The 19973-nt window shown below is 44.9% G+C and overlaps 1 protein-coding gene across 1 annotated transcript in view; it reads right to left on the bottom strand.

The window, feature by feature from the left end:
- The window catches only part of PFKL (phosphofructokinase, liver type), a 697584-nt gene that overhangs the window by 154409 nt on the left and 523202 nt on the right, over positions 1–19973 (bottom strand). Inside the window, exons 17-18 of the mRNA XM_069615767.1 lie at positions 17538–17702; positions 7996–8057 (exon numbers count right to left, since the gene is read on the bottom strand). Of these exons, the coding sequence (XP_069471868.1) occupies positions 7996–8057; positions 17538–17702 (227 nt within the window). The remainder of the gene's footprint in view (positions 1–7995; positions 8058–17537; positions 17703–19973) is intronic.

Raw genomic sequence — 19973 nt, 5'->3', positions numbered from 1 at the left:
TAAGTGCGGTCGAGAGCAGGATCCTTGAAGGTGGGAGGCTGAAATTCCACAGGTAGGTGATTTACACCACAAGCTGGCAACTACCGAAGTTCCAGTGACAAACAGAAGCGCGACAGTTCTAGCGAGGTATCCCACTGGACATCTGGTTAGTTCACTGGGTGATTCGGGGACACTCTGAAGTCTCCAGATGGCTGGATCCTCGAGAACGTGTCGAGACTGGATGGTCCCACCAGTCCAAGGGTTGAAACACCACTCAGGGCCTTTGCAGATTAGGTAGTCCAGCAGGGCTTCACTGGTCCAAATGCAAGAAGGGATGCTGGGTCTCTTCAGGAGTCATCCACAGATCTTTAGTCAGCTGCTATTCTACACAGGATACTTGGTGGCTCCAATGCTGATCTGATGAAATGGCTGCAGGGGTCCTCCTCTTATCCAAGATTCTGCCTGTAAGCAAGTCCAAGCTCACCAATGCTAAGGATCTGCACCATCCGAACAACCTGAAGCGCTCTAATCAATGACCACTGTGGGTTTCACTCATGCCACACAGATTCTGGCTCCACGGATGTGGAATGGGACCAGAAATTCCAACCCTCTTCCTGGGCCACACACACAAAGGCGTTACTAGACCGCGAAAGCAGAAGCTTTACCAGGCAAGTACATGACTGTGTATCAAATTATTTGACCTGGGAAAGCAGCAAGAAGGGTAAACAACAATGAACAAGCACAACTCTCATGGCGATGCTATTTTGAGGCACTAGCTGCATTCAGTAGCTATACGCAGGTAATGTGAATGTGCAGAAGTAACAAATATTATACAAATATAATTGCTGGCACCAGCTTGTCCTTGGGCACACATAAAAGTAACCCAAAATCCAAGTGTAAAAGACTAGGTTGATACAAAAGTATCTTCAGTGCATTGTGAGAAGCGGTGTGTAGTGCTGTTGGGTAAGAATTGGTGCAGTCACACTGTGCGACACTACACAAGATTTAGCGGTGTGGTATTATGTAACTCACCTTTTGGTATAGGTCTGTACTACAAAAGTTGGTAATGTGGCTGAGCAGCCAGGCTCATTTCAAGAGGGGTAAACGTTTGTTTATTTATTGTGCGCACCGGCCCCTGAGGTAGCAGGGCGCATAAAACAAGAGGACTTACAGCTTGGTTACAGAAGTTACAAATATACAGAGCATGGTAAAAACAGTTTTCTTGGCTCCGCAGCGTGAAGGTAAGGCAGTAAAGTGCATGTGCAATACGGTGTGCAGAAAGCAGGTCATCATATAGCTGACGTTTTACATGATAGCAAATCTATATAAGTACAGTACATGCAGAGGATACGTGGGGCGAATGCGGGTTACATAGCATTCTCGGTGAGCCATTTTATTGTGTTCTTTCTGAATTTGTTGAACGTTTGGTCGGATCTAAGAGCATGAGGTAGGGAGTTCCAAAGTTGAGCTGCCCTGACTGGGAAGCTGGACCCTCCAATAGTGGTCAGTTTAAATCTGGGCAATGTGAGCTGTAGATCTGTACAGATTCAATCTGTCAACACAAGTAACCCAGTAACACTCTCAAGGTTTCAGTTATACATATATTTATTTATACACACACACATGAGTTTTAGATAAGCATTCTTTAAAAAGGGCAATTGTTTGTAACTGTTAAGCAAACGTTGGAATCACTTTACAAAGTCAATAAAGTTGGTGAATAGCCTTTGGACATGCCAATACATAAACACAGATATACTTTTTATACTCTTGGTTTCAGGAAGGACAGGTTAAGGAAATAGAAAGGTTAGAACATACTTTCTTATAACATGAAGACAGTTTGAATCCTCTAATGAAATCTAGGTAAGCCTTCGTAAAAGTGTTCAACAAATTACAACCTATGAAGGGACAAGCAATGCCAAAGCCAATAGATTAGAATGGTGCCTTTAAGGAGCCAGGACATTCAAAGTTAATTGGACACAGTCAATAGTTCTGATGTACTTCTTGGATAAAGTCTTTCACAAAGTCAGATAGTTCAAGAAAATCACTGAAGGAACACAAGCGGTTAAGCCTGTGCACTTCTCAAGTGAGAAAACACGACTTGTGTCAATAAGGTAAGTACCCCAAGCCCCCACAGTACCTCTGGTTGATGAAAGTGTTCCAGCTGGATTCCACCTTGCTACAGCCAAGCAGACCCTTGTTTCTGGGACTCACTCGTGGGGACAAGGGGGAGGACGCCTGGCAGGCTCCTACCACAGTACTCAGGACAGAACTTAGTCAGCTATGGATTTTCTAAGATTCAGCGGCTTTGTGGTTTCAGCGCCTGGCAAACAGCACTGATGCAGAACGAATATCCCTGGTTGTACTTTCCTTGCTCCCTTGGTTTTAGACTCTGGTGACAGGACTTTGGATCGGGATTTCCTGCTACTAGAGTGTCCTTAGGAGGCTTCTGGAGATTTTGGCCGGATTCGTTCTGTGTCAGATGTTGCACTCGATAATGGACACTCGACCCCTGGCATTGGGCTTCTGAAGCACTGGAGAGGCACAGCAAGTCAGGGATTGCGCCAAAGTGGAGTTTGTCTCAGGGCTATTTGGTCCCACCAGCCCAAGGGGAGAAGTAGTTAAGTCTGGGACTTCTCTGTTGATTTGAACAAGGAGGTCAGCACAGCAACAGGGCTTCACCGGGTTCTTCGAGTTCCAGGAGGCTGCAGCGGGCTTCTCTTTGTGATTTGTTCTTTGGATGTTTCTTCCAGTGGTCGACTCTGCCTGTAGTCCCAAGAAAATCACCATTTAAGTTCGTTCTCATTCATTTGCAGCCCTAGGTTGTCAATCACCCAGCAGGGCGGCTGTCCATCCTGGACTGACAGCCAGCCAGCCAATCGGGATTGGTTTAGTGCAGGCACACCTAGAGACAAAGGACAGGGGAGTTTCGGAACCCTCCCTCACTTCCTGTCCTTCCAGACACACTGGAGCCAGGGGCAGGCCTCAGGGCTGAAGACCGCCAAAGGCAAAATACACAAAGGGCTCAAATCTGTCAACTTACAGAGTAAAAGCCAAGAAAGTCCACACAAACAGAAAATTGGGAAAAAGAAGACAGGGGCCATTTTGACAAAATGGACACCCACAGGTGCTGTACTGCAGTTGAGGGTTCAGCCTGTGGTGTAAATGCACATTGGTAGTAAAAGGTAAACCACTGCCACCAGCCATTTAAAGTAGTAAGGGTAAAGAAAAATGTTGTTCCATGAGAAAGTAGGTTAAGGTGCTACTAGGTAACCCCCCAGCACTCCACATAAGATATAAGATGGTGTGTGCTGGACCATCAAATTAAAAAGGTAAGTAAGATCAATTTCACCTTACTATTCCTTGGCAACAGTAGTAGAAAAGGTATTTAACCTTAAGAGAAATCCAAGCGATCTCTCAGTGACATTGCACTGAGGGTGCTGTGTGTCATTATACAAAAAGCAGATGCCTATGGACTTTGTCAGACACCAAAAACAGTGAAAAGATAAAATCTTGACTTGGTGATTATTTTTGCTTGTCCCTAGTTGAGTGGGAATCTTTTCTTTTTTTACTCTTTATGGGGGACCTATTTATGTCTCCCCATAGGGTGTGATTGCGTTATAGTTCCTTATAACTTTTGGGCTTAAGCTGGGTTGCCCCTTTAGTCTTCGCTTTTTAATTTCTCTTATTACCTCTTGGATGAACTACTGTTCAAGTAGTAAAGTGGGATTCCCATCCTCTTTACATTTTATATAGTGACCCAGCACACCCCACCTTGTGTGGAGTGCTGGGGAGATTCAGTGTATCCCTTTCTCACTTGCCTGGTAACACTTATGTTACAATTGCGAGTTTACTTAATTGGCTAGTGGCAGTGGTTCTACCTTAATTACTTTATAGAGTTATAACTGGCAGGCTGTCAAATCAGCCGCAGTAACCCATAGGAGGGTCGCAGTTCTGCTCGAATGTTGGGGTCCTCCTTTGTCGCCATTTTGAAATATCCTTTCTTAGGTGTTCTGCCGTCCTATGTGGGCAAGATCTTGGTTGTAGTTTTGTCTTCGGCGGGAGTGTTTTGTATTCCCTGCTGAGGCTCCATAGTGTTTGTGAAGGAAGAAGTCAGAACACTGTATTCTACACTTTGGTAAAAGTATAATTGGTTAAACTGTCTATTCCTATGCTTAAAAATAGTTTAATAAGTTTAGATACCAATAGGTTATACTGACCTTGATAAGCTGCTGCTCTTAAACTGTAATGTTGGGTTGTGCTTTCCCTGAATTGCTTTATTACACGTGTAAAATAGTTTTGGGTGTACATACATATCTGAGTAGCTCAAGGCCCCTCTAAAAAGTATACAAGTTAAGTTACTCCCGCTGAACTGTGTTCTTAAAATTAACATTGGTGTTGCAACTGTATCCGTTCAAAATAGAAGAAAGTTACATATTGTTAGGGAGAATTCTCAGAAATTTGCTAATTTCTCTCTACCTTAGAGACCCCCAGCAACTTTGCTGGATTTTGAGGACTTTAACCTTTAACCCGGAAAGCATGAGGCGCTTTTTCCCCACTCCCTCAAGTATTTTAATGATATTTTGAACACGGTTTCTTTTGGTTGTGGAGTCTGACAAACTCCATAGACATCTTTTACATTGTGTCACACAGCACCTTCAGTGCAGTGGCACAGGGAAGTCTTTCAGATTTTCCCAAGGCTTAAATACCTTCTCTGCGATAAACTACTGTTTCCCAGAGCAGTAAAGTTAAATTGACTTTACTTACATTTGTAACTTTCTACACCCAGCAGACACTATCTTACAATAGGGTGCTGGAGGGGTTACTTAGTATCCCCTTTGTCTAGCATCTTGTGTAACAATTTTATGTTACCCTTTCCTCAATGAATGGCTGGTGGCAGTTTACTTTTTAATACCGCTGTGTGTTTTTATCGCGGGCTGCGTTCACAGCCACGGTAAAGCACCCAAGGGTGCCATTTTTGTTAAAATGGCCCCAGTGGTCTTTTTTCGCCATTTCTTTGTGGAAATGTCCTTCTTGAGATTTACACTGCACGCCAAACTAGGTTTGGTCCCTTTGTTCATTTTGTCTTTGGCGGAATTCGCGAGTGAAGCTCGCCTCTGGCTCCAGGGTGTCTGGCGGGGGCAGGAAGCGATGGAGGTGCCCAAAACTCTGTGCTTAGTCTTCTAGGAGACAGGAATGTACGCTTAGGTGATTGGCAGGCTGGCTGTCTGGCAAGCACAGCCACCCTGCTGGGTGATTGACAGCTAGGCTGGAATGAATGTTAGAAACCTGCATAAAAGGCAAGGCTTTTTGGCTTGAAAGGCAGAATCGACCAGTGGATGAAGGAATCCGAACAAGAACTTGGAAGAGACCTGCTGTAACTCCTGGACTGTTGGTTTGCCCGGTGAAGCCCTGCTGCTGTGCTGAAGCTCCGAATTCGTATCGACAGAGAAGCCCTGCAAGGACGACTTCTCCCCTTGAATTGGGGGGGGGGGGACTAATCAACTCCAAAGTAAGCCACCTGGACATCCCCTTGAAGCTGGTTGAATTTCCACTGCAGTCGCTGCTGGTACTGAACAGCCAGGGAGAGGAACACCAGATTGTGGGCCTCATCACGAATTGGGCGGTAACGCCGGCGCCATTAGCGCCGGCGTTAATAGCCCTACTGCCAAACCCTACCGGCGCCAATAACGCCAGTTCACGGGTTTGCCGGAACGGGTATTGCCCATTCTCCACTGAGCCCATTTGGGAATTCCCCATTCCCCATTGGGCTCAATGGGGAATTTTCGCGCTCTTACCGCCGGCGGATTTCCCAAATCCGTGATGTGGCGGACCCTTTAATGCGGCGGTAATAGCGCTACCGCTGCATTTAAGGGTTACCGCCAAACTCATGATGAGGCCCTGTGTGCGTTGCTTTTAAGCTTGCCAAGAGCTCCAGGAAGATCATACGGATGCTCAGGAAGCAGGACTGACCAAGCCTGAGCCACAGAGCGCTGGACCCCAGATGCAAGGAAAGCCCATCTCGACAGCAAGGAACCGCAGTGTTGCTATTTGCAGTAGATGCGAGGAGCTAACACCAATGTGTCACTTGTTTGAAGATTGCCTGTTGCAGTCGGTGACCATTCCATTGCAGGAGTCCCCAGAAGTCCTCCCTCTTCTCCCCACGACCGAGGCCCAGGAACACCAGGATCTGCAGAGCTGCACAGGAACAGAATCCATCTGCTGCACTTTTCTTCAATCTAAAGGTACTGTACAGTCTAAGAAATCGTATCTCGTGTTGTGCCACCTCGCATGATCTCAGTTGAAACTGGTCTTGGTTGCTCCTGTAGAGTTGCTTGCATCTTCTACTTCACACAGGCCTAACAGCTTGTGACCCTACATTTGATTCTACTTTTACTTACCTGCAAGAAGTGTTTCAGTTCACTTTGACTTTTGCTAACTTAACATTGGCTGGCCTGGCTCCCTGAATGACTCTTCTCTCCTCTGCTTATGTGTTTTTGCCTTCCTTCTAGGAAAGTCAACTGACTTTGCATTGAGGGGTTTTAAAAGTACTTGCCTGATTAAGAATAATTGTGTGAACACTAGTCTTATTCTGAAACCTCCTTTGACACTCCTCTTGTATATTCTAAATGCAACAGTGATATATTAAAGTCCACAACACCCTAGCTATTGAAATCACCTAAGGGTGTAGGTAGTGTCTGAGTGTCATCCCAAATGGGTATTTGCTGATTTAGAAAACTAAGAGTGTGTATTTTTGCAGTGTATTCGTGTGTTGCTTTATATTGCTCCCTTCTGAAGACGGCTTATTCAAAACTGACTTAAATGAATTAATAATTGTTTAATCAATACACTTTTTGTGTAAGTTTATTTGAATACTTGCCACTGTGAATATCTGTAACTTCCCTACAGCTCACATTGACCCCTCTTGAGATAAGCCTGGTTACTCGGCCACACTACCAACCTGTGTAGTACAGCCTTATACCAAAGGTTGGGTTCCTATTCCAGGTGGTCAGGGTTGTTTTAGTGCACTCAAAGGTTTGGCCGTGCTCTCAGTTTCCCCTGTTCACTAAAACTAGGGTGGCCTTCAAAACTCTGCTCACTAGGGCAGAGTTTAGAAACACATCATAACACAGGGTGATACACAGAACCTATTTTGACACATATACATGCAAAATGATCTTGATAAGTACAAACGTTGTCGTCAGATTAGCCAGGCATAGTTCTATGAACAGTTAAAACACAGCTTCTGGTGTTCTGTGGGTCAGTGGTCTAATGCACCCACTACATGGATCTGTTTTTGACTGCATAGTCACAGGTTCGAATCGCAGCAGGTCCACTTTTGCATTGTCCAAATGTCGATAAAATGAAAACAAGTGAATTGAGTAACCAACATCTGTTATTGCAGCAGCACGATGACCACAATGGTAGACATGCGATTTATAAATCACCTCTTATGTTATAATGTTAAGTTACGTTCTGTGTTGCAAGGCATACACAGGAATTAGGAAAGATGTACTTTAAAGACTTCCCCTGAGCTTTGCCATCTGTTCCTCTACCATTCTGAGTCTTTCGGCTGGCTTTAGAATGACAGTTGTAAAAATGTTTGCCACACCATTCCTGTTAACCCCTCTACTAATACAGAGTGTAAATGTTAGGAGGTTAGATGGCAGAAGAAGCAGGGGTACGTGATACAGGATGCAGGCATTTTAACTGCCAGCATTTTAACTGCCAGCATTCCAACACTAGCTCACTAAAATGGGTCCCTCTTTATACAACATACACAGACTGTCATCTCCATACTTTGATATAGTGCAGACCTAAAACAGCAACAGTAAAAATGTATGACCACACCAGTAATTCAAATGCCTGAATCACCTAGGATGGAAGCATGCTATTTTCATTCATGATATATACTCATAACTCCAAAGTGGGTGAGTGTATATACAAATTAAAAAAAATGAACATCAAATAAATTGGAGGTACCTAAATATGTCCAGCTGAAAAAAATAGTCAACCTACCTCAACACCAAGCCTCTCTGAATATCCGTCTTCATTTTATCTGTGAGGTGCTCCACGTTGGCCTAAATTTAAGATAAGAAATTAATAATTGAGAATACCTACATATAGGACTATTGCAGTCTTTTTTAATACACTACATTTACAGATGCAAAAGCAGTACATGAAATGTAAAGTAAACGTGACTCTCTTTGTTGTCAAATATACCATCTCATCAGTGAGCAAATTAGATTTTGTTGCACTGAATGAACTCTGAGCCTAAGTTTAAGGAGTGACTTGCTGCACTTGTTCAATATGTTTAAAGCACAGGAATGGGGCCTGAAGCCTTACACAGAATATACAAGCTCCTCCACACTACCACCAGTATATACACAGCGTTCTCCAGTTTGTTAGATGGTCATTTAGATTCATGGGCAGCCAACAAGGCATAGACGTATTTACAACAAGGCCGACTAAGGCCAGGCTTAGGGCGCCATTTTGCCAGCAGAGCAGCATTTCATTGCAGTTTGTTTTCAATTTACTGGTTGTCATTTTTCAAATATAAAGCTAATTTTGTTTTGCCGAGTACAGCGGATCCACAACACTGCAAGTAATTCTGAGCTGTTGACAGCTGAAGTCTTTGATGGCAAAACTTATATATGCTTGATATTTACAACTCTCATTGACATATGACATTGGTCATTCTCATCTTCCCGAAATGCAATATGCAAAACAGCCAAAAACCTCATTGGTTTTATTGGTGCCACTTCACATTATCTTTGGAGTTCCTGCTAATCAATTAACACATACACTGTATTAAGCAATCACTTTTATATTCAAATACACTACATGCATTTTTAAACTGTTGCACAAATTATATTTTTTCCTTCAGAAAAGTTAAGGTTACAAATTATGCATCATTAAACTTCAATTTGTAAATATGTTTATGAATTCTCATTAAAAATTATTTAACTGAAATATGATGCATCATTTTACAAACTTAAACACATGCTTTTGCTTATGTCAAGCCCAGAGTTCCTACAGGTGGCACTAAAATGATGTACAAAAGCAAATATTATTTTCCCTCACTAGCCCCACATTGCAGTGGTCTGTGGCCGACCAAAAGGTGCAAGAATGAAATAGATCATAGAGCAGATAAAATGGTGAAGAGTGAATTTGAATGCACAACTGCAACACGAAACCTGTGAAAGGATACCCAAAGCCATAGAAGCGTAGAAGAGTGATAAACACTGTGTGCCCAAGGTACACACTGTTTCACAGCTGTAAAGATGTCCCGTAAATAAATCCATTCAGCCATCTTTACAGAAGCTGTTCAGTGATAAGCAGGCAAATGGCATCCCTGCTGGGTTTATTATGCACGCTCAGTGCTGCCAGGAGAACCAACTGCAAAGTATGCCACACAATGCATGACTTATGTTTATACGTAATCTTTACATTAATTATATTTTAAATACAAGGTACGACTTTTACTGTGAAACAGTACTTCAAATGACAGCAGGACATCTAGATCTATACGCACACATCTCAAAATGTTCCTATGTTTTGTACAGTCCAACAAACTCTATAGAGTTAACAAACATTTTAAATTACCTTAAACGCAAGCTAGCAAGACCTATAGCCTAAACCACACCCCACAGCGGTAATATTGCGCTGGCACGTCCGATCCATTGCTCAGTTTTATTCTTGGAGTGTTGAGTATTTTGAACAATTGCACAAACAGCAATGATGTACACAGTATGTACCACTTCATTTGTTATAAAAGGTGCCTGCATTGTGCAGCTATGAGGAATGCTGTTGCTTCCCAAACATGAATGTTCAGGTTCGCACTTATCCATTACTCCTCTGTGAGAATGCACAGCCAAATATTCCAAGAACTTCTCCAACTGTCTTTACTTTTCTGAGATGTCTATGCCCAGACAAACATTACAAACTTCACTTGTGATTTTGCCACATTTGAAACCTTTATTTTGTGCAGTTATAGACATGCATCCTCCGAAACAGTATCAGGTAAAAAAATCACGGCAAACATTACACCAGTAAAAAAAGAAATTGCGGCATTTCCGTGGTTTCACCTGGTAAAGGTGTACCCCATTATACCATTTACAGGGAGCGGGGGTTGTGGGGGTGTCCCCCGTGTCCCTTAAATGATATAATGGGTCCGGAGGTAGCGGTGGTGTCCCCCGCATACTTTACATTATTGTGGCGGCAAAACCACAGCATTTATGCAGCAACGTTTTGTATTCACGGCCATTTTTGCCGCGATTGTAAGACATGGAACCTCCGAAACACCTATGAATACAAGAATGTTCACATCAAATCAGCGCATAGTGACAAACAGATGAACAGGCCATATAAAACAGATATGAGAAACTTTCGGCGCCAACACTTGTCCCAACTACTAAGCTGGATTTTTTGTTCGTAAATATTCCCAGAAATGGCTCCCGTATGTCCTTGAGTCTGTAGCTGGGTGCCACCAGGGAGACATGTCTCCTCATTCTCGTTCGCATAGGATAGTTCTTTAGGCCCTACTTCAAAGTCAGTGGCTACTTTTGATTTCCAGCAATGCAATATGCATTTATTAGCAATCAGACATCCCAAGTTAAACAGGCCACGTATCTTAACTGGCACCTTACCAATGTCTCCAAACAAGTATTTTGAGGGGTGAAAGCGTAGGGGGGTATGGCAGTGATCTCATGTACACCCTTAGCTACTATATTCCAGAACTGGGCAACCCGTGGGTAGCTTCAGTACATATGTATAGAATCGGCTACATCAGCACCACATTTTGCGCGCTTTTCCATCGGCACAAGTGAGAACCGGGCAACTCTCGTGGGGGTGTAGTGCAGTTGGTTTAGTATTTTGAATTGTATCAATCTGTGCCTGGCATTTAGAGATACTTCCTTAGTAAGTCGGCACCAGCAGAACCACAGTTCGTCATCAATCTGGTTGTTTAAGTCTAGTTCCCACTTCACCCTAGCCCCCTGTGTAAATGCCTGGGATCGCTGGCATGACCTATACAACCTGGACACCCACCCTCTTGAGTCCAAGGCAGAAACCACGGTCCCAAAAAGCTCACACTCAATGAGCTCAACAGGAAAAGAGGGCCATTGCTTTCTAGCTGCTGCTCTCATCCGATAGTATTGCAGTGTTTTGGTTAGATTGTTGCCCAGCTTTTCAGAGACGTCTTTATAAGTGACAAAGGAACCATTTGGGAACAGATCATGCAGCGTCAATGTTCCGTCAGGATTCCATGCATTCTGAATATCCTTGTCATACGTCGGGGGAGGCCTGGGCAGTTCCATAATGGGATTGCACCACAGTAGGGGGTAGAGACTGAGTCTCCTAAATAATCTAGCCCATGCATTCACAGTTGTGCGGACATGGTCAATTCTGCATGTTTGCATGTTCCTTGGCAAGAACAGCGGTTCTCAGGCTCGATGGGGAGGCGCTGTACTCCTCAAAGGCCGTGTGTATCGTACGCATCTGAGGGGAGTACCAGAAGCTGGCTAATTGTGCCTGTGCTACCTCATAGTATAGTTCAAAGTCGGGGGCTTGCAGGCCGCCCTGTTCATCCTGTCTCATCAATCTCTCGCACCTCATCCGCTGTTGGTTGGATGAGGATCAACGAAAGCTTCAACTTCATTGAAGCGGTCTGCTAGTTTGAAAGCTTGGCTGTTCAATAGCGGTGCCTCCCTACTCATGCTGATTGGTTGAAGATCAGCATAGGCTTCTTCTTCATTGAATCAGTCTCTTAGGTTAAAGGTTGGGTTGTTGGTTACTAGTACTTTGTCGTTTTGTCTGGTGTGACGTGGGTGTTGGTGGTGCCCTTCTGTTCTTGTGATGTATGGGGTGGTGGGGTTGGAGTCTTCCCACACTCTTCTTGGGTGCTCCCTTTTTCTGGCAATCTGGGGCGATTCTTTGCTTGGCTCGGAGTCTGTGTCATTGGGGTATCCAGGTTCTGGGTTGTCGCAAGGTATGGTGTGAGAAATAAGGATTTCTCTTTCGAAGTTTGTTCTGATCATATTGATTTTTGGTGGGGTGTTTCCTGCATTTGAGGCGGTTACTGCTGGGGTCAGCTGGTTTTGTCTATCCATGTCCATTGTGGCATGACCTGGTGTTCTTTCTCTTCGCCCGTTCCTGTTCCAGGGCATTTTGGTATTCGGTGCAGAGATAACCGGTCGAGTGGTTGATTGTAATGTCTTGTGCTAGGGCAGTACTGGTGTTTCCGCTAGTGTTGGTAAACTTGGTGCTTTTGGGTGCCGTCTGTTCTTCCATCGGTGGGTTGGGTGTATCCTACAGGTGCACTGTCTGGCGGAGTTTGGGGGTAATGGGCATACGGTTGTCGGGTGGTCTAGGGCTCAGTTCAGGTCGCTATCTATGTTGTTCTCTGCTGTATTAGTAGCGAGTTGATGCAATACCATCACGGTATGGTCTCCTCTAGATGTGTGTCAAGTTAGCCTCAACAGAATTTGAGTACAAGACTGAACACAGCTAGATTTGAGAATCCTGTATAGTGGTAAAGAGGCCTACCCCCAACAGTGTAAGAAGAGTACAACACTGAACACAGCCATATTTGAGAATCCTGTACAGTGAGAGAGGCCTACCCCCAACAGTGCAAGAGGAATACAAGACTAAACAGCTAGATTTGAGTACAAGACTAGACACAGATTTGAGAATCCTGCACAGTGGGGGAGGGCGGCAGAGGATAGTAATCACAGTATTGTACAGGCATAGGTATGTTTACTGAGTGTCTGGGCTTCCAGGGTTGAGAAGTTTCTGAACTCCCCACCCTGGTCCCTCTTACCGTACTAGTTGCTGCTGGTTGACGGTTAGCTGCTGGCTTCCCCTGCTGACCCCTGCAGACACGATGTGGAGCCACCCTTTGCCTTGGGGCCCTTAGCCGCAGGGGATGCACAGGCAGAGGGCTGCCTTGGAATGTTCACTTATGTCCAGGTGGGTTGACCAGTCAGGGGAGGTGGGATGGCTGGGAGGTGGGAGGGAGAGGAAGGAGAGGCAAGGGGAGCGATCAGGGCTGCAGGCACAGCATGGGGGCCTCATCTGTCAATACAAAATACAAAAATGCAAGGCCCAGGAGGGTCTGTGCACCACCAAGCTCAACAGGCGCTGGGAAGCTGAACAGGCGCTATGGGGCTGGTGCAACAACACACTTACAGCAAGGTGGAGCAATAACCTATTGGGAGAGGTTAGAGGAGGGGGGGAGAAAGCAGAGGCAAGGGCTGCAGGCACAGCCTGGGGGCCTCAACAGTCAATCAAAAATGCAAAAAAGTCCCAGGAGGGTCTGGGCACCACCAAGCTCACCTGAGGTGCAGGGAAGCTAAACAGGCACTCAGGGGCTGGTGCAACAAAAGGTTTACGGCAAGGTGGAGCGTTAACCTATCGGGGAGGTGGGAGAGCTGGGAGGAAACGGAGGCAAGGGGAGTGGGCAGGACTGCAGGCACAGCCTGGGGGCCTCAACAGTCAATACAAAATACAACAAGCTAACCTGAGGCACTGGAAAGCCAAAAGTATCCAAATAACACTTACACTCGAGGTTTTCTAGTAAAATTATTATTTAACTGTCAGTTTTAAATAAGCATTCTTTAAAAAAGGGCAAAGTGCAACAATAAAAATACACTTCAAAATACTTTCTCAGAATCCAGGCAAAGCAAGTAGAGACTCTTTAGAGATGCTTCATACACACTTCCTACACCCTGAGGTGACTTCGCTAACTAGGACAGTAATGGCATTTATATATCACTTTTGCACAAAATTCTGAGGTTGGCAGAAAGAAAAGGTTAAAAGGAAAGAAAAAGGTTAAACAGGTTCTCAGAGCATGTGAGCACGTTTAAATCTCCCAATGAAGTCTAGATAAAAACCTTTCCCAGCAATATTAGTTAGAAACCAATGTATCACCTATGAGGGACAGTAAGAATCAAAGTCAATGGACCAGAAGAGTCTGCAGGGAGCCAGGACAGCCATAGTCAATTGGAGCAAAGTCTGTGGAGCTGAGGCACTTCTTAGATAGAAAAAAGTCTTGGACAAAGTTAGTTTGTTGTAGAACATCACTGTGGTGTCACAAGTTGTTACGTTTGCGAAAATTAGAGCTGAAATCAACTCTAGAAAAGCAGCTACTGCAAGTCTCAACTGAGAAGAGCAGAACTACAGACAAAGAGGTAAGTACCCCCAAGTCAGAACAGTACCTTTTTGGTTAGAAGAAGAGGATCCAGTAGGCTCCTGTCTGGTTGCACTGATGCAGCTCCCGTCTTCCTTGGCCTCTGTCGTGGGGACAAGAGGGAGGACGTCTGGAGGACTCCTGCACAGCAATTCAAAGGTCGACGGCAGCTACAGGCATTCTTCAGATCAGCAGCAGTTCATGGTTTCAGTGTTCGGTAAACAGCACCACTGCAGATCTTGGACACTGGTCGGGTTTTCTTCACTCGTTGAGTCCAGCATTCTGGTGAGGTGATTAGAGCGTGAGTCATCCTGCTTTAGGAGGGTCCTCAGGAAACTCCTGGAGCTTTTGACCGGCTTACAGATGTTGCACTCTGTTAGGCAGAATTGCATGCAGTACCCTCTGGGACCACCACACACAATTAGGACTACAGGTGTAAGCAAGACCAACCTTTGGTACAAGTCTGTAGACAAATATACTCAGGATTTCATGGTAAAACACTGATTAATTCATTTACACAATCATTTATATCATTTATATAACATTTCACTAGAAGAAGACAACTTAAAATTATAGACAAATACACTTCAATACAGTTTTGGAGACAGTTTGAGCTCCCTTGAAAAGGGAGCTAAATGGCAGTTCAGTTACTTTGCAGTGAGCAAAAAGGACAACGGTAACTAGAATAGATTATATATACTTTCTAGGCAGTGCAAATAGTTATAGTTCAATTCAAGTCAATAGGCCAGGCCAAAGTCAATGTGCTAGTGTTCTGAATAGGAAAGAGCAGTTCTGGTATCAAACAGTAAAGTCTTTGCAAAAGTTCTCAGAAGTAGTTTAGGCGAAAAAGGATCATTTGTGGGGTAACAAGCTGATTAGGCCTGCAAGTTGGGAAAGGTTCAAGAACTTTCACCGCAGGAGTGGTGTTCTCATAATCAGGTTGGCACAGTATCTTTGTATGAAGAAAACAAATGTTGCTGAAGTCGTGGTTCCCGGCAGGTCCTGCAGATCTTGCTGTAGCTGAGCCTCAGTCGTGGGAACAAGAGGGAGGACGTCGGGGGGACTCCTGCACTGCACGGGAACGTTGAAGAAAGCAAACAAAATGGAGTCACTTCAGTTTCCAGTAGCTGTAGCTTCAAGAACACGAACTGGTGTCCCTCTCCCTGGTTAATCCCAACCAGCCTTGAGAATGGTATCCAGGTGTCTTATGACTTGATTGGTCCCACCAACTCAAAAAGAAGACGTCCTTGAAGGAGCTTCTCTGTCGAATGGAGTTTGGCAATTCGGACCTGCAGCAGGGCTTCACTGGGCAAACCAACGGTCCAGTGGTTGCAGCAGCTGCCCTCTTCCAGCTCGTCTTCGGTTCTTTCGTTCCAGTGGTCGACTCTGCCTTCCAGTCATAAGACTCGCCTTTTCAACAGTTTTCTCCATTTCATTCCAGCCTAGCTGTCACTCACCCAGCAGGATGGCTGTCCTTGCCGGACAGTCTGCCAGCCAATCACGCCAAAGTGCATTTGGGTCTCCTAGGAGACTAAGCACAGGGAGTTTCGGGCACCTCCCTCACTTCCTGGCCAACCCAGACACTCGGGCGCCAGAGGCGGTCTTCAGTCCTGAAGCCCGCCAAAGGCATACGAACAAAGGGACCAAACCTGGTTTGGCGTGCAAAGATGAACACTTAGAAGGACCTTTCCAAAAAGAAATGGTGAAAAAAGAAGGCCAGGACATGTTTAAACAAAGGGGGCTTAAGGCACCACCTTGAAAAACATAACTCCTGTGATTTTTAGCTACCAGTGTATGTGGTCGGGAAAAATCATGATAGTTCGTTGTAAAACCATTGCCACCAGCCTTTTCAATAGAAAAGGGTAGCATTTGACTGCTACATCAGTGTTTAGACACAGGGGAATCAAGTCCTCAAAATCCAGCAAAGTTGCTGGGGGTCTCTAAGATGAAGGGAATTAGCACATTTCTGAGAATTCTCCCTAACACACTGGACTACGGATTTCTCAACCCTTGGCACTCAGTTCCAGCAGCAGCAAAGAATTACAGCCAGTTGGCAAAGGTCTTCCAGCAAAGTTAGTCTCTCGGTAAGTTAGTCCCACTAACCCAAGGGAAGAAGTCCTTTCCGGAGCTTCTCTTGTTGATCAGAAAAAGGAGTTCAGCACAGCAGCAGGGCTTCACCAGGTAGTACAACGGTCCAGGAGAATGCAGCAAGCTTCATTCACAGTTTCTTCGTCGGGGTGTTCTTCCCAGTGGTCGACTGTCTTCAGTCCAAGAAACCTTGCCTTTTATACAGGTTTCTCCCATTTATGCACAGACTAGCTGTCACTCACACAGCAGGGTGGCTGGCCTGCAAGGACCGCCAGCCAGCCAATCGGGACTGGATGCATGCAGGTTTCCCAGGAGACTAAGGACAGGGGAGTTTAGGGCACCTCCCTCACTTCCTGGCCTTGCAGACATACTGGAGCCAGAGGCGGGTTTCAGTACTGAAGCCTGCCAAAGGCAAAACTAACAAAGGGGTCAAACCTGGTTTGGCGCGCAGAGTAAAACACAACAAAGACCTTGCAAACAAGAAATGGCAAAAAACGCAGAACGGGGTCATTTTGGCACAATGGCCACCCACAGGAGCTATCCTGCAGCTGAGGATTCAGCCTGTGGAAGAAAAGCACAATGGTTGGAAAACCATTGCCACCAGCCATTTAAAGCAATGAGAGGGTAATATAAAAAACATGTTACATGAGTAAGTAGGAAACGTGGCTACTAAGTAACCCCCCAGCACTCCATATAAGATGGGGTGTGCTGGACCTACAAAGTCATTAAAGTCAATTTCTCTTTACTATTCTTGGGAATAGTAGTTCTCACAAGGAAAGCTATTTAAACTTCAGGAGGAATCTAAAGGATTCATCTGTGACACTGCACTGACGGTGCTGTGTGTCACCACTCAAAAAGTAGATGCCTATGGAGTTTGTCAGACTCCAAAAACAAAAAGGAAACACAATCAAAATCAGATTAAAACACACGAGAGAGTGAGAAAAAGAGCTCACTCACTCCAGGGTTAAAATGCAAATGTCCTGAAGTCCAGCAAGAGAGCTGGGGGTTTCTAAGGTCTGAAGAATTAAGCACAAAAATGAAAATTCTCCCCAACAGTGGGGAATCCAGAACAAACCTAGAGAGATGCAAGAGGTCAGATGGAGGGGAGCCTAGTGTGAGTCTGCAGAAATAGAGGGTGGGTTGGCCAGATATAATGGAATGTCGCTGTTGATTTACAAAGCATGTTGGTATCAATCAATGATCAGACTTAATTTTCAAATCCATTTTCATTTTTACTTCTAGATCTCCCAACAGGTCAATGACAGATGCTGAATTACAGGCTTACCTTCAAGTCGTGAATAGAAAACTGGTCTTCATAAATGTAGGCTGCATCTGCTCCAACAGCAATGCCAGTCGCTGTCGCCAGGTAGCCACAGTAGCCGCCCATAGTCTCCACTATAAACACACGTCGCTTTGTTCCAGAAGCCGACTGTTTGATGCGGTCACAGCTCTAAGAGCAAAAAATAAATAAAAAGTTTGACAGTAAAACAACCTGGAAAAACATCCGATTTACCGGAAAGTGCTTTAATTATTTCTGAGCTGTACTCCTGCAAGCTAGGATTTTCAGTACAAGTGTTAACAAGTGTTAACTCTAATGGACCAAAGGGTGATATTAAAGTTCCTAATTTCATCATATTTGTGACAAAACAGAAAAAGTATCATTACAGTCTACATTGTAAAGCTTTCCATTTTATTTTTTTTAAGTGGAAATCAGACATTACGCAAATATCATTTGGACATATGTTGTCGTGGAACACTGAAAATAGGGTGACACGCCCGTGTTTACCAGACTACAGGTCTGTTCGAAAAGATGTTCTTTTTGCTGCTTTCCTCCCATAGACTTCTATGGAAACCCCCTTTTTGCTTTGTTTTGACTCCTGATCTGATTTTTCCGAGGCATGTAAAGCCCTCTGCTCTACTTACCTTGCGTTGGTCTTGTTTTTGTGAGACTGATCAGTCCATAAGACTACCAGTACTGAGAGACTGTCTCTCTTTGTGCATTTCTTGTATTTGTATAACTCCACACATCACACTTCAGTTAAGTGTGGTTAGGATACTTTGTATCCCATCCTTTTGTAACTTTTGGGTTACAACTACAATCCGTCCAAGATGAGCTGGTGGCAGAAGATATTTTTATGCCATGTTTCTAACTTTTTACCGTGCACTTTTGCAATTACCACAAATCGATACTAAGGGTGACCAGCAGCCCAAGATGGCTGTGCCACAAGACTTTCAGCTGTCCTTTGGCCATGTTGTTCTTTACTTCTTCCTGCCCTCTCACATCCAGCATTGCCATATATGGGAAGCCCTTTCACTGGGAACACTCCAGCTTTCGCAGGCGTTAGGCAAAATTATCAGAAATGAGCCAATTCCCTCTACCTTAGAGACCCCCCCAGCTCTTTTTGCTGGACTTTCGGACTTTTAATTTCTCACCTGGAGAGAGAGACCTTTTTCCCACTCTCCCATGTATTTTTCTGTGATTTGGACACTTTCTTTTGACTTTGGAGTGTGACAAACTCCATAGGCATCATCTTTACATTGCGACACACAGCACCTTCAGTGCAGTGGCACAGGGAAGTCTTTCAGTTTTCCCAAAGGTTTAAATACCTTCTCTTGGATAAACTACTGTTTCCAAGAGCAGTGAATTGAAATTGACTTTGCTTGCATTTGGCCACTTTCTAGACTCATTACAAACTATCTTACCATAGGGTGCTGGAGGGGTAACTTAATATCCCCTTTGTCTAGTTTCTCATGTAACATTTTTAGGTTACCCTTTCTACAATTAATGGCTGGTGGCAGTGGTTTACTTTTTGAGTGTTTTCACCACGGGCTGCATTCGCAGCTGCAGTAAGGCACTCATGATTGCCCATTTTGTCAAAATGGACTGATCTTTTTTCACAATTTCTTGTTGGAAAGGAACTTCTTGAGATTTATTCTGCGCACCAAACCATGTTTGGTCCCTTTGGGTTGGTTCAATTTGTTTTTTGCGGGATTCACTGGTGAAGCCATCCTCCAGCTCCAACGTGTCTGGTAGGGGGAGGAAGTGATGGAGGTGCCCGAAACTCCCTGTGCTTAATCCCCTTGGTTACAGGAATGCATCCAAAGGTGATTGGCCGGCTGCCTGTCCTTGGAGGACAGCCACCCTGCTGTGTGATTGACAGCTAGACTACGAATGAATGGGAGAAACCTGCATAACAGGCAAGGCTTTTTGGCTTGGAAGGCAGAGTCGGCCACCGGACGATAAACCGAGGAAGAACTTGAAGAGGACGCCTGCTGCAACTCCTGGACCATCCATTTGCCCTGCTGCAGTGCTGAATTCGCCTCGACTAGAGGAGCCCTGCAAAGGACGACTTCTCCCTTTTAGGTTGGTGGGACCAATCGACCCCAAGACGAGCTCATCTGGAAATCCTCTCGGAGCTGGCTGCACTTCCATTGCTGCTGCAGGAACCGATTGCCAGGGAGAGGAACACCAGAATCAAGTGAGTATCTTTAAGTCAGACCTGAGCTCAAAGAAGATCGTCCAGACTCTCAGGAAGCAGGAGTGACCAAGCCTGAGCAACCTCAACAGAGTGCTGGATACCGTATGCGAGGAAAGTCCATAGTGGTATCCATGAACCGTGGTGGTGCTATTTGCGAGGGCCGTGAGAAGCTGAAACTGCGAAGTGCCATTGATCTGAAGTTTGCCCATTGCTGCCACCAACCTTCCATTCGTAGTGCAGGA

Source organism: Ambystoma mexicanum, chromosome 9, assembly GCF_040938575.1.
Source record: "Ambystoma mexicanum isolate Mex_15411 chromosome 9, UKY_AmexF1_1, whole genome shotgun sequence".
Lineage (NCBI taxonomy): Eukaryota > Metazoa > Chordata > Amphibia > Caudata > Ambystomatidae > Ambystoma > Ambystoma mexicanum.
The sequence above is the reverse complement of the archived record's forward strand: the minus strand, read 5'-3'. Positions and strand labels throughout refer to the sequence as shown.